Below are 15,186 nucleotides of genomic sequence, written 5' to 3'. Positions count from 1 at the left end.
TGGGTTGCCATGCCCTCCTCCAGGGAATCTTCCCCACCCAGTGTCTCTTCTGTCTCATTGGCAGGCAGGTTCTTTATTTACCACTAGCGCCACCTGGGAAGCCCATGTATAGGGAAACGGTCAAAATAAGGCCTTCCACGACTCTGGAACATAAAATGAGACAAGAGAAGTTGGAGCAATCAGCAGATGCCTACTCACTGAGGAGAGTCACAGTAAGGAAGCTGGACTCCTTCCCTATTGGAAAAGAAGAGCAGAGAATTAAGACAGCAGATCCCTATCACTATGGCTAATAATGATCCAGGATAGAGAGGTCTTGGATTTCAGACTAGGGAGGGGTGTTTACAGATTTGAGAAACACTATGGAAATAAATTTCATATGATGTGCTAATTTGACTGCAGAAAATGAGTGTAATATAATAGCTTGACTTTTGTAGTAGTTTCCTTTGGATTCTGGGCTTACACTGCCATTGCTCTATTGAGACTAAATTTGTTACATTTTGAGAATGGGCATAACTTGTAAGCTGGCACCTGAAAAGAGAAACTTTGCAAGTAGGAGGGAATTTTTACTATATATGGGCCTCTCTTGGGAGTTTGGAATTTATTAAATAGGTGCCAGCATGGATTTGGGGGCATATTCCACCTATTTAGGTGGCGACTTGCCATTTATAGGCCTGATTAGTGAAACTACTATACTGTTTTTTCCCTGGTGTTATCCCAGTGTTTACGTTCAGTCCAGTCCAACTCTGCGACCCCATGGACTGCAGCCCATGAGACTCTCTGTCTATGGAATTTTCCAGGCAAGAATACTGGAGTGGGTTGCCATTTCCTACTCCAGAGGATTTTCCCAACCCAGGGATTGAACTCGTCTCTTGCATTGGCAGGGGAGTTCTTTACCACTGCACCAATCCCTGAGCCTTTAGTAAATGCTTTAGGGTTCACATACTCTATCTACTATATAGGCTAAAACATTAAAGGGGATGCAGTGTCTCTTGAGACTACTGTGGCACTGGACATGGCCCATCAGGCTGTGAGCTCCTTGATGGCAAAGGTTGTTTCTTCTCAATTCTACATCCTAACATGTAGCCCAGGGCCCAACATATGGCCGACACTTGTTAACTAGTATATCCCTAGTGCCTAAAATGATGCTGGGTACTAGCAGATGCTGAAATAAAACACTTGGGGAACTACTGAAAGCCCCAAAGGAAGGAGTATTTCTGGGGCTTAAGAGGAAAAGATGTAAGAGTCCAGTCATAACCCACCTGTTAGCAACATTTAGAGATGTGGTTTTAATTTTAAGAAAAGTGCTTTTTCTATGAGTCAAGGCTGACTCTAAGATATCTGGCTGAGGGGAATGAGTTAGTGCCAAAAACGCAGAATGGGGGCAAATTTTTTTTGAGGAGCATTCAGAGTTAAATGTTAGTCAATAAATATTCTAAGTGTCTACTATATGTCACTTAAAATATAATGTCAGAAAGAGCTTTTTTGTAACAGTGCAGAAGACCAACTGGAGTAGAATAAAAGAGACGAGATCTCTGTTGGGGGCAGATCAGTTTCTCACTTAGGCAGCTGACCTGAAATGGGACCAGAGTAGCTGGCGCTGAGGCTAGCATCTGTCTGCTAGACTGGGGAGCCCTCCACCCACAACCTTATTATCTCAAACAGTGTATCGGATTGGTGGGCCAAATACCCTCTTAAGGTCTGCCCTAAGATAAAAATCTCTATTTTTTAACTGTACTAGAAATCTGGGATCTGCTAGGCCCTGATATCCTGTATTCGTGCAGGGATGATAGCTCCAAGACTTCCCATGACTATCTCCCAAGTGAAGCCTGTGAGTGTGAGGGATGGGCAGCCTGGCTGGGCCCAGTCTGGCTTCACAGCTCCTAGTGCACATAAAGGAACTTCCTACTTCTCACATCCTGACCATTCTGAAGATGCATTTCCTTCTTCCGAGTTCCCAGAGAGGCCCAGATTTGACAACAATGAAAACTTCCAGGAAATTCCCATGTATTTAACTTCCTAGTCTTTCTTCCACTTCTACCCTCTCCTTCACCCCTCCATTCCCACCCTCAAAGGAAGGAGCTTATCCTGCAGTCAACATCCTCTGCTAAAGGCTTCCACTCTCCTGGCCAGGTTGACGGTCCTCTCCTCTGAAGTCCATTCAGGGTTTGAAGAGAGCACTTGAGGGTAACATGTGATCCTGTCCAGAAACAGAGGAATGGAACCTTGAAGGTTCCTAGGGTGCCAGATTATTACAGAAAGTTCACTTCTAGATGTTCACCCTCCAACCCTTCAGGAAGTAATCTTTTAAGAAATCCCAGGGGCTCAGTCTCTGTGCTAGATAACAAAACTCAATCACCTATGGGGGCCAGTTTGGAATTACAGAATACATGCCCCATATAATCAGGCATGAAGAAAAACAAAACCGTGTTAATTCAACACAAGCCAGATTAAGAGCCAGAAACATGCCATGAATTTACTATCTCATACAGACCGATGTGGAGAGTTCTCATTCTCCAGAAATACGATGGGGGGAAAACAATCAGTTTATATGCATACAATGAATTTTTACCTATTGTGCAAAGAAAAGGGTATCTGGCTCTCAGAAAGTTCTGGGCTCCAGACTCCAATCAGACAGTCCATTTTACAACTCAAGCTCCAGTTCTTGGAGCTTAATAGAGCTCCCAAGGCCTGTGATCACGGGCACTGATGAGGGCCACATGCCCTTTGGCTTCAGTTAAACCTCTGGTGTTTGAGCTGGGTGGGAGCTGCGGGTGCTTGCTTCCTGGTCCTGCCGCAGCCCCTGAAGCAGCTGGTTTAGGAGTGTAAGGTTGCTGTCTCTGCGTGGCAGGGGCAGGGGTGGGAGACAGTTCCCTTTGTACTCAATCACTGCCATTTTGGCCCGATCCTGCTGATTCCGATTTGGGATCTGCAGCATTCTCGTGTAGCCCCCATTCTGACCTTGGTACCGAGGGGCCAGTACTTGAAACAGCTTTGGGATCAAGTCTTTCTCCTAGAGGGCGAGAGTTTTCCAGGAGAGAGCAGAGTCAGACACCATCACCGAGACATTAAGTTTCAGCATCCCCAAAGGTAGGGTCCAAACACACACACACCCACAGCCCTTCCCTCACCCTCTGACATGGTATTATAAAGTGATCAATTACAGGCAGTTGTGTAGACTGAGATTCACGTTGAACTCAACGTAGGACATATATCTCTAACTTAGTTCACATTTGTCCCTAAGTGCGTGCCTTAATTTCGCCCAGTTCTCTTTCCTCTAACAACTCCCTTCCACTTAGGGACCAAAGGATAAGATCTGGGACGTGGACAGGATGCACTCACCGTGAGCCAGAAGTCCGCCATGCGCATGGCTTGTTCGTTGGTGTCTCCCAGCTTCCCGTAGTCGATGAGCTGTGAGGACACAACATCACTGACCAAAATCCGAGCAAGAAAGGAGGCGTCAATCTTAATCCTCTAATGCCAAACTGCAACCTATTCATTCCATACGCTAGCAAAGCATGTCGCTAATTCAGGCTACCTCGCAGGCTAACCACGCAGTCCTAATCATGTCTCCATTTGAGGGGCCCCAGGAGTAGGTTCAGCTCATGGTAATAAGGAGAGAGACTTTGGGCACTCTTTACCAGGGCGGTCCCAATTCTTCCCCAACTCCAGCCGAATCCCGCCCCCTCAGGCCAGACCTAGGAGAGAACAAGAGGGTCACGCCCCTTACCTTCTCGGCGTAGCCCCTCAGCTCGTCCACGCGTGCCCATGACGCCTCGATGCGTTCGTGTCGCACCAGTCCCGTAAGCAAGTTCTGCAACAGGTGAATGCGGGACTCGGGACCAAGGCCTAGACGGCGGTATACGCGGCCGTGGGAGACCGCGGCGGCGAACGACAGCCGCATGTTCTCGGCTGCTCCCCGGCCCTGTGAGGCCGGAACTGGAAACTCAGAGACGCGGCCGAGAGGCGGAGCTTATCGGAATCACGCGCCTTACGTAGCTGCGTGGTGGACGTGTTTGCGCATGTGTATCACAGCCTGCCTCGTTGGCAGTCTTGCGGAGGGCGGGGACGGGGCGTTGACCTCGTCCGGAGGTGGAGAGACGGGAGGAGTTTGGTCTAGCGAGCGCGGCTGGTTTGCCCGGGAACCAGGCGCCCCCTAGTGTGAAGTGAGCAGGCCGACGGTTTCTCTGGTGCTGCGACAGTCGTCATATGACCCCGCTCTGGGAAGCTCGGCTCGGAGCTGGCTGGTAGAGTGAGGACCTGAAGAGGAAAGTGCCTGGCGGTGTTCCAGTCTTCAGGCCGGTGGACCTGCTCTTTCTGAGGCGCGGGGCGTCTGACACGCTGAGCGTGTCATTTTGAAAGAAAATTGTTTTCAGTAGTAATGGCGAAATGAATGAATAACAATAATAGGAAAGAAACGGAGATGGTGAAAATTTTCTTTCCTTTAAGTTGTTGGCTGGTAAAAAAAAAAAAAAAAAAAGCACAACGTGAAAGTTGAGAGTTGTTTTACCTAGCAGACAAAACTGAGGACTTGATCCCACGACACAGTAGCTAACATAACTCCAAGAGGCTATGGTGGCAGAGGGGGTTGTAGAAGGGGTTTGGAGTGGGTGGAGGGCAGAAAATATAAAAGATTTTGCAGGGAAGACAGGATAGTTGGAGCATCAAAAGATTACTCTTAAAGAAAGTCAGATATCTCAAGGGATTTAGTGCTTTTCTATGAGAAAATGCAGGAGTCTATGCTCACTGAGATCATTGTTTTGATATGCACCCCAGCTATTGGGGGCTAGTATCCTGTTTTCTCATCCTGTCTCCTCAGGTTGCTGCATTCAGTGAGTGGCTGCAGTGTATGATGATTCACTGGGGAGGGTTGTGTTTCTGTCCTGAGTTTCCTTGGGGTTTACTGTGGTGGAGAGGAGGTGCCTGCAGTGGCTGATGACTGCAACATCGTTTGTTTACTGATGTGGCAGGCGACATTTTTAATTTGCAAAGCACATAGAACCATCCTAGTTCAAGAAAAATTAACTGTGCTCAAAGGAAAAGTAATGATTTAATATTTTTAAATTAATCACTGTTTTTTATTTTAAAAAGGGAAAACATACAATGCATTTATGTGTTAAAGAAATGAACAATAACATTATAGTCTCTGGTTTTGAGCCTTTGTGTCAGCTGATTTGCCATGACTTAGTCAAAATTGTTCCTTGTTGAGAAGGCAGTGGCAACCCACTCCGTACTCTTGCCTGGAAAATCACATGGACGGAGGAGCCTGGTGGGCTGCAGTCCACGGGATTGCTGGGAGTTGGACACAACTGAGTGACTTAATTTTCACTTTTCACTTCCATGCATTGGAGAAGGAAATGGCAACCCACTCCAGTATTCTTGCCTGGAGAATCCCAGGGACGGGAGAGGCTGGTGGGCTGCTGTCTATGGGGTTGTACAGAGTTGGACATGACTGAAGCAACTTAGCAGCATGTACTCAGATGTGTCCCCCCGCAAAAAATATATGCTAAGTCCTACCCCACTCCCACACCTCCTGTATCTCCTTCACCCAGTACCTCAGGATGTGACTTTCTTTGAAAATAGAGTCCTTGCAGATGTAATTGGTTAAGATGAGGTCATGCTGGACTAGTTCAGTTCAGTTTAGTCGCTCCATCGTGTCCCACTCTTTGTGACCCCATAGACTGCAGCTGGACTAGGGTGGATGCCCAATCCAAAAGGGGTGGTGTCCTTATAAAAAGAACACTTGTGAAGAGACAGAGACACACAAGGAGAATGCCATGTCACCAGGAAGGCAGAGATCAGAGTTGTCTAATGCAAGACAAGGATTTCTGGCAAACATAAGAAACTTAAGAGCAACTGAAACTGTCAAGTGTCCTGTTGGGAGGCTCTGAAGAGTTGTGGTCGTTTATGTCTCAGTGCAGAAAGAATTCAGTGACAGGCAAAGTGATAGGTAAGAACTGATTTATTAGAATAGGATGCTTGTGAGACTTAAGCAGGCAGACAAGAGGTTGCTGCACCCCAAGAACTTACTGGGCTACAGTTTTAAAATCAAAAAGTGAGGAGGAGGAGAATACTTCTTTGTCATTCTTGAGTAGAGGTCATGCTTCCATCATTTGTTCCTCCTCCAGGCTGGGCAGGGGAGTTTTCTTGTCCCTACGTGGTCAAGCTAGGTTCACAAATTACTGTTTTTTATGTGTGCACAGAACATGTCCTAACTTACTCAGTTCATTGGTCAGGATGTGGGGCTCATGCTACCGTTGTTTTCTTGTTTGGGGGATGTGTCTTGCTTCCGTTCATGGTTTTGTTGCTAAACAAGCCTGCTTGGTTTTGTGGTTAAGCAAACCTGCTTTCTTGAGTAATCATTAACTTACAGGGGTCTCCCATATATTTTTCTACTTGCAATCCCTTGGAGGGATTAACTATTTAATCACCTACTTCTCTCCTTTACTCTGTTCCTGTCACCAGGAACAGATTCTTCTCTAGATTCTTCAGAGAACGCTTGGCCTAGCTGACAAGTTGATTTTGGACTTCTGAACTATAAGATAGTAACTTTCTGCCCAGTTTGTGACATTTTGTTATGGAAGCCCTAGATACATACTCATGTTTGTTAGAAAGCATATTTATATTTGTCATTCTGTTTTCCTCTTAGATAACCAGAGAACACTTGTTAATTTTAATTTTGAAAAATTTCCTTAGTCTGAAGCAACAATTATGCAAATAGGAAAAGTCTTAAACATATGGATATGTTGGCAGAAAATAATACAAACCACAGTTCACAATAAATTTCAGAAATTGCAGTATTCTCTGTGTCTCATTTATTTGGGATTAATTTTTACAGCTTTCAGTTATCTCTGCATTTCAGTATAACATCATCATCAGAAAATTCATCCTAAATTTCTACTGGTAAAAGTTGGTTAGATTTTCTTCTTTGCAAAATTCAGGGAAATCGAATATTGACATGTGTTATTTGATCCATTACTTTAAAAAAGAAATATCCACATGGTGAAAATGTACAGCATCAAGCATTGTCTTTATTCATTTAGGTAGGTGCAAATGTAAATGTAATTGTAGTTTTGGATCACAAATTTTAAATCATTATAACTAGGCTCAAATACATCTTTATTAATTAAAATATGAACCAATACAGTCAACACATTTTTGCCAGTGAGGCATAAGTTTTGTTTATTCCTGTAGTGTAAAAATCTGTGCTTCAAGATTGGTCAAACTTCTGGGAAGCATTTTCTGCCTCCTGCTGGTTGTGGAAGCGTTTTCCCTGCAAACAGTTTTCGAGATGCTTGAAGAAGTGATAGTTGGTTGACAAGAGGTCAGGTGAATATGATGGGTGAGGCAAAACTTCACAGCCCAGTTCATTCAACTTCTGAAGCATTGGTTGTGCAACGTGTGGTCAAGTGTTGTCGTGGAGAATTGGGCTCTTGCTGTTGACCAATGTCATCTGCATGTGTTGCAGTTTTTGGTGCAACTCATCTATTTCCTGGAAGGACTGATGCTGAAGCTCCAATGCTTTGGCCACCTGATGCAAAGAGCCAACTCATTAGAAAAGACCCTGATGTTGGGAAAGATTGATGGCAAGAGGAGAAGGGGACGACAGAGGATGAGATGGTTGGATGGCATCACTGACTTTATGGACATGAGTTTGAGCAAGCTCTGGGAGATGGTGAAGGACAGGGAAACCTGGCGTGCTGCAGTCCATGGGGTCTCAAAGAGTCAAACATGACTGAGCAACTGAACAACAAATCAATTTGCTGAGCATACTTCTCAGATGTAATGGTTTCATTGGGATTCAGAAAGCTGTAGTGGATCAGACAGACAGTAGACCACCAAACAGTGACCACGGCCTTTCCTTGGTGCAAGTTTGGCTTTGGGAAGTGCTTTGGACTTCTTCTCTGTCCAAGTACTGAGCTGGTCATTGCCAGTTGTCATATAAAATCCATTTTTCATCACATGTCACAATCTGATCGAGAAATGGTTTGTTGTTATTGCATAAAATAAGAGAAGATGACACTTCAAAACATCAATTTTTTAATTTTCCAGTTAGCTCATGAGGCACCCACTTATTGACTTTTTTCACCTTTCCAATTTGATTCAAATGCCAAATGACTGTAGAATCGTCGATGTTGAGTTCTTTGCCAACTTCTTGTGTAGTAGTAAGAAGACCAGCTTTGATGATGGCTCTCAATTGGTCGTTGTCAGCCTGTGATGACTGGGCAATACACTCATCTTCCGGGCTCTCATCTCCTTTGCAAAACTTCTTACACCACCACTGCTCTGTACATTGGTTAGCAGTTACTGGGCCAAATGCATTGTTGATGTTGCGAGTTGTCTCCTCTGCTTTAGACCCATTTTGAATTTGAATAAGAAAATCAATCATATTTGCTTTTTGTCTAAAATCTTTTCTGTATTCTAAAATAAATATAAAATAGCAAATAATGTCATTAGCAAAAAACCATAAAGCAAGAAATGCACATTAAAATGATACCTAACATAACCATATAAGTTCAACAATGCAAACCCACAGTTACTTTTGCACCAACTTAATATTTTTTGGCTATATGAGACTGTCATCTCGTTTGTTCTCCTGGCAGTACTCATATTTTGATTCTTTTTTCTATGACACTTTCCTTACATTTTGTTGGTGCATAGTTAATGGCTTTCTATACAATTTTGTGGATTGATGTTCAAGGAACAATTTTAAACCTTGGTGTCTTACTGGTGTCCAATGCATATTCTGGCTGTTTGCAGATAGTTTTGTGTCTGATTGATCTCATTTGAAACTTCATCTCAAAAAATAACTCAGGAGAGAAATATCTTATATGAGTAGGGTTATTTTAAATTTATAGTTTTAGAAGCAGGGCTATGTTCTACCACAAGGATTGGAGGCACAAAATGTGCCTGATGTGAACTTGAAAGTTTACAAATTGTTATGAGTTTATCAGTACTGTGAAAAGTAATATATGTGGCTGAATCTGACTATGTAACTGATAATTTTTCAAATTAATTTGCCTGTGGAATAAAATGTTTTAGTGGATTAGTTTGTAAAAAGTGATAGTTTGAAGTTTACATGTATTTTATTATAATATGATATCAATTGTAATCGTATCATGCAAAATGCTTGGCTGGATGAATCACAAGCTGGAATCAAGATTGCTGGGAGAAATGTCAACAACCTCAGATACACAGATGATACCACTCTAATGACAGAAAGTGAAGAGGAACCAAAGAGCCTCTTGATGAGGGTGAAAAAGGAGAGTGAAAAAGCTGGATTGAAATTCAACATTAAAAAAGCCAAGATCATGGCACCTGATCCCATCACCTCATGGCAGAGAGAAGGGAAAAAAGTGGAAGCAGTGACAGATTTTATTTTCCTGGGCTCCAAAATCACTGCAGATGGTGACTACAGCTGTGAAATTAAAAGACACTTGCTCTTTGGAAAGAAAGTTATGACAAAGCTAGACAGCATACTAAAAGGCAGAGACATCACTTTTTTGACAAAGGTCAGGATAGTCAAAGCTGTGGTTTTTCCAGTAGGCATGTATGGATGTGAGAGTTGGACTAAAAGCTGAGTGCTGAAGAATTGATGCTTGTGAACTGTGGTGTTGGAGAAGACTCTTGAGGGTCCTTGGACTGCAAGGAGATCCAACCAGTCCATCCTAAAGGATATCAGTCCTGAATATTCATTGGAAGAATTGTTGCTGAAGCTCCAGTTCTTGGCCACCTGATGCAAAGAGCTGATTCATTGGAAAATACCCTGATACTGGAGAAGATTGAAGGCAAAAGGAAAAGGGGGTGTCAAAGGATGAGATTGTTAGATAGCACCACCAACTCAAAAAACTTGAATTTGAGCAAACTCAAAACTTTGAGCCAAACTCATAGTTTTGGCTATGTGAGACTGTCATCTCTTGTTTGTTCTCCCAGCAGTATTCATGCTTTGACTCTTTTTGTATATGTCAGTTTCCTTACATTTTGTTGGTGCATCAGCAACGGCTTTCTATACAATTTTGTGGGTTGATGTTCAAGGAACAATTTTAATCTTGGTGTCTTATTGGTGTTCAAGGAATATTCTGGCTGTTTGCAGATACTTTTGTGTCTGATTGACCTCATTTGAAACTTCATCTCAAAACAAAAGTTAACTCAGGAAAGAAAAATCTTACATGACTAGGGTTATTTTAAATTTATAGTTTTAGAGCAGGGCACTCATCTCACATGCTAGTAAAGTAATGCTCAAAATTCTCCAAGCCAGGCTTCAGCAATGAATGAACCGTGAACTTCCAGATGTTCAAGATGGTTTTAGAAAAGGCAGAGGAACCAGAGATTAAGTTGCCAACATCCGCTGGATCATGGAAAAAGCAAGAGAGTTCCAGAAAAACATCTATTTCTGCCTTATTGACTATGCCAAAGCCTTTGACTGTGTGGATCACAATAAACTGTGGAAAATTCTGAAAGAGATGGGAATACCAGACCACCTGACCTGCCTCTTGAGAAATCTGTATGCAGGTCAGGAAGCCACAGTTAGAACTGGACTTGGAACAACAGACTGGTTCCAAATAGGAAAAGGAGTGCGTCAAGGCTGTATATCACTCTGCTTATTTAACTTATATGCAGAGTACATCATGAGAAACGCTGGGCTGAAAGAAGCAGAAGCTGGAATCAATATGGCCGGGAGAAATATCAATAACCTCGGATATGCAGATGACACCACCCTTATGGCAGAAAGTGAAGAGGAACTAAAAAACCTCATGATGAAAGTGAAAGAGGAGAGTGAAAAAGTTGGCTTACAGCTCAACATTCAGAAAACGAAGATCATGGCATCCGGTCCCATCACTCCATGGTGATTAGATGGGGAAACAGTGGAAACAGTGTCAGACTTTATTATTTTGGGCTCCAAAATCACTGCAGATGGTGATTGCAGCCATAAAATTAAAAGATTCTTATTCCTTGGAAGGAAAGTTATGATCAACCTAGATAGCATATTGAAAAGCAGAGACATTGCTTTGCCAACAAAGGTCCGTCTGTCTAGTCAAGGCTATGGTTTTTCCAGTAGTCATGTATGGATGTGAGAGTTGGACTGTGAAGAAGGCTGAGCGCTGAAGAATTGATGCTTTTGAACTGTGATGTTGGAGAAGACTCTTGAGAGTCCTTTGGACTGCAAGGAGATCCAACCAGTCCATTCTGAAGGAGATCAGCCCTGGGATTTCTTTGGAAGGAATGATGCTGCAGCTGAAACTCCAGTACTTTGGCCACCTCATGTGAAGAGTTGACTCATTGGAAAAGACTGTGATGCTGGGAGGGATTGGGGGCAGGAGGAGAAGGGGACGACAGAGGATAAGATGGCTGGATGGCATCATGGACTCGATGGACGTGAGTCTGAGTGAACTCCAGGAGATGGTGATGGACAGGGAGGCCTGGCGTGCTGTGATTCATGGGATCGCAAAGAGTCGGACATGACTGAGCTACTGAACTGAACTGATGTTCTACCACAAGGATTGGAGGCACAAAATGTGCCTGATGTGAGCTCTGGGAGATAGTGGAGGACAGAGGACACTGGGTGCTGCAATGGCATGGGGTTGCAAAGAGGAGGACATGACTTAGCAATTGAACAACAACGATCATTTGTTTAGCACTTGAGAAACGAAAGATTTTTCTTTGAGAGTTATCATATCACCAACATTGTTTAGCATAGTCATGAAATGTGATGAAAATCAGATTAACTTTCTTTCAGTTTTATTACTATTTTAAAATTCTTTACAGACAATTCACCTGCTTATGCTTACACTGGGCCAGGCTATGTCTACTTCCCAACCCTTTCTACTCATTGTCTGAGAGATTTTAAGAATAGAATTGCTCTGGTGTCAGAAGTGTTGTAAATAGAGAAACATGCCTTTTCCTCTATTCTGAATGACTGCATCCTCTTCTGCTGATGCTGTCATGAAGCAATGTCCTGCAGCCTGTACAGGGATCAAGTGTTCAATAGGGGATTTAGTGATGATGGTGAAAAGGAATTGTCGATTGGATTCCAAGCCAAATTTTGATTCTGTCCCTAGAATCCTGAATGTTGTGAAGTATCATAGGGACTACCTCCTTCTGGATTTTCTTTTTCCTCTTAGGTCATGGTCTTCACACATTTCTGGATCAGTCCAGCGTTCTAGGAAGGATTGGACAAAGACAGAGCTCATCTCTGTTGTCAGATGAAATTGTGATCATATTGGGCTTAGTTAAAATGAGTTTCCCAAATTTGAATCATTGAAATATTGAAGAATGTAATTAATCAAACCATCCCAAATGAAAACAGGAAATCTTGTAAGCAGTTGATTTTAGGAAAATAAATCACTAATCTATATGCAACTAAAGTTGAAGTGGTCCAGGGCTATAGAGGGACATGGAGTTTTGATAGAAATCAGCATAACCCTCTGTGGTGACACTTCCCTCTGGAAATGACTATTGATAATTCCAGCTTGGCTTATTCTCATGTGTGTTCTTTCCCCTCTCTACTTCATTTCCCTTGTATTATTTGTGAGATGAACTGCCTGCTGCTGAAATTATAAGGTCCTTTAAGGTCAGAGAAGGACTGTGATTCATATATCCTATCTCCTCTCCCTGCCTACCTCCAACCTAGTTCTGTGCTGCTCTCACCACCCCCCTGCAAAGTCTTTCAATACAAGTTTGTAAAAAAGAGAACCTGAATTTTTGTTTCTTTGTGTCCCTTGATGATTTCACTTTTACTTATATCAATTGTTTATCTTCCCCTTTCTCTTTCATCTGATAAATATTTGCTGAGAATTTACTATATGGCTAGGTACATTGCTTGATAGCTACCTTTCATTATAGTTCAGTCGCTGAGTCGTGTCTGACTCTTTGCAATCCCATAGACGTCAGCACGCAAGGCTTCCCTGTCCATCACTAACTCCTGGAGCCTACTCAAACTCATGTACATTGAGTTGGTGATGCCATCCAACCATCTCATCCTCTGTTATCCCCTTCTCCTCCCACCTTCTATCTTTCCCAGCATCAGGGTCTTTTCCAATGAGTTGGTTCTTCGCATCAGGTGGCCAAAGTATTGGAGTTTCAGCTTCAGCATCAGTCTTTCCAATGAATTTTCAGGACTGATTTCCTTTAGGATTGACTGGTTTGATCTCCCTGCAGTCCAAGGGACTCTCAAGAGTCTTCTCCAACATCACAGTTCAAAAGCATCAGTTCTTCGGCACTGAGCTTTCTTTATAGTCCAACTCTCCTTTCATGACACTTCAACACCAAACATCTCACTAATAGTACCTCTCACAGTACATCCCTTTCTCTGTGATTTTTTGCTATTGAGTTTAAATTATTAAAAAGGTTTCTCTAGCGCATTTCTTCTTATGAATCTGAATTCACACATGTCACTGACTGTATGTAGTATTTGCAGTGTATCAGACTTGCTTTTGCTTTGGGTCTGTCTCTTACCATAACTGACATATTTCTTCATCACTGGGAGTTGGAATTTTCTTTTATAGTCCATGGCATTCTCTAGGCCAGATTACAGAGTGGGTAGCCTTTCCCTTCTCCAGGGGATTTTCCCAACCCAGAGGTTGAACCTAGGTCTCCCGCATAGTAGTTGGATTCTTTACCACCTGAGCCACAAGGGAAGCCCAAGAATACTGGAGTGGGTAGCCTATCCCTTCTCCAGGAGATCTTCCTGACTCAGGAATCAAACCAGGGTCTTCTGTATTGCAGTGGGATTCTTTACCAACTGAGCTGTCAGGGAAGCCCACCCTTTTATTCCCTACCCACTATCTTAGAAACCCTTAAGCTATTTAAAAGTTGGACAGTAGACCCATCGGAGTAGATAATAGCTATAAACCTCATCCATTTGAAAGAAACCTTGCTGATTATCCAGCCCACCTGTTCTTAACCTTTTCTGTGCCTTATGACCAAGACTGATGAATTCTGTTCTTCTGAAAAATAGTTATTTTTAAATGTAAAATGAATTTAAAAATATTATAAAGAAACCAATTATTAATATATTTAAACACCTCATAATATTTATAAAACTCTCCAAATTGCTTTACAACCCATTTTGAATTTGATTAAGAAAATTGCTAGAATTTGCTTTTTGTCTAACATAATTTCCATACTCTAAATATAAAATACACAATAATGTCATTAGCAACATAACATAAAGTGAGAAATGAGCTTTAAAATGATGTGCAATATAACCACATTTATTGAGGAATGTATTCCAATAGCTAAAAACAGCAAAGTTGAGCAATGCAAAACCATACTTATTAATAGCTTCTCTTTCTTTACTGATTTCATTTATTTTGTCTCTCTTTTTCTTCCTTGATATGTTTTACTAGAGGTTTATCAATTTTATCTCATCAAAGAACTATCTTAGTTTCATTGACCTTTTCACTTGTTTTTCAGTCTCTTTTTCAATTATTTTTTCTCCAAGCTTATTATTTTTCTTTCAGGTTTTGCTTGCACTTTTTATTCTCATTCCTCTAGGGATAAGGTTAGTTTGTTTATTTGAGACATTTTTGTTTGTTTGTTTTCTTTAGGTAGGCCTATATTACTATATACCTCCCTGTTAGCACTTCATTTGTTCTGCCTCATAGGTTTTGGAGCATTGCGTTTTCATTTTCAATTGTCTTGAGGTTGTTTTTTAGATTTTATCTTTGATTTCTTCAAGGAAACATTTGTTGTTTAGTAGCATGTTGCATCTAGAGGCAGACATCCTGGAATGTGAAGTCAAGTGGGCCTTAGAAAGCATCACTATGAACAAAGCTAGTGGAGGTGATGGAATTCCAGTGGAGCTATTTCAAATCCTGAAAGATGATGCTGTGAAAGTGCTCAATATGCCAGCAAATTTGGAAAACTTAGCAGTGGCCACAGGACTGGAAAAGGTCAGTTTTCATTCCAATCCCAAAGAAAGGCAATGCCAAAGAATGCTCAAACTACCAAACAATTGCACTCATCTCACATACTAGTAAAGTAATGCTGAAAGTTCTCCAAGCCAAGCTTCAGCAATATGTGAACTGTGAACTTCCTGATGTTCAAGCTAGTTTTAGAAAAGGCAGAGGAACCAGAGATCAAATTGCCAACATCCACTGGATCATCGAAAAAGCAAGAGAGTTCCAGAAAAACATCTATTTCTGCTTTATTGACTATACCAAAGCCTTTGACTGTGTGGATCACAAT

At 42.2% G+C, this 15,186-nt stretch overlaps 1 protein-coding gene and 1 long non-coding RNA gene across 2 annotated transcripts in view; both read right to left on the bottom strand.

Moving 5' to 3' along the window:
- Positions 1-1,696: 1,696 nt before the first annotated feature.
- MRPL17 (mitochondrial ribosomal protein L17) lies at positions 1,697-3,918 on the bottom strand. Its single transcript, XM_068988362.1, has 3 exons — positions 3,728-3,918; positions 3,340-3,408; positions 1,697-3,010 (listed from the first exon to the last, which is right to left on the bottom strand). The coding sequence occupies exons 1-3, from the start codon at positions 3,899-3,901 to the stop codon at positions 2,735-2,737; spliced, it is 519 nt and encodes a 172-aa protein (XP_068844463.1). The 5' UTR covers positions 3,902-3,918; the 3' UTR covers positions 1,697-2,734.
- A 2,997-nt stretch (positions 3,919-6,915) lies between these two features.
- Positions 6,916-15,186, bottom strand: part of LOC138093055 (uncharacterized) — a 29,194-nt gene continuing 20,923 nt past the window's right edge. The window contains exon 3 of the long non-coding RNA XR_011146013.1: positions 6,916-8,418. This is a non-coding gene — a long non-coding RNA (uncharacterized lncRNA). The remainder of the gene's footprint in view (positions 8,419-15,186) is intronic.

This window comes from Capricornis sumatraensis, chromosome 16 (genome assembly GCF_032405125.1).
Source record: "Capricornis sumatraensis isolate serow.1 chromosome 16, serow.2, whole genome shotgun sequence".
Taxonomy (NCBI): domain Eukaryota; kingdom Metazoa; phylum Chordata; class Mammalia; order Artiodactyla; family Bovidae; genus Capricornis; species Capricornis sumatraensis.
Note: the sequence above shows the minus strand (reverse complement) of the source record. Positions and strands in the feature narration are given on the sequence as shown.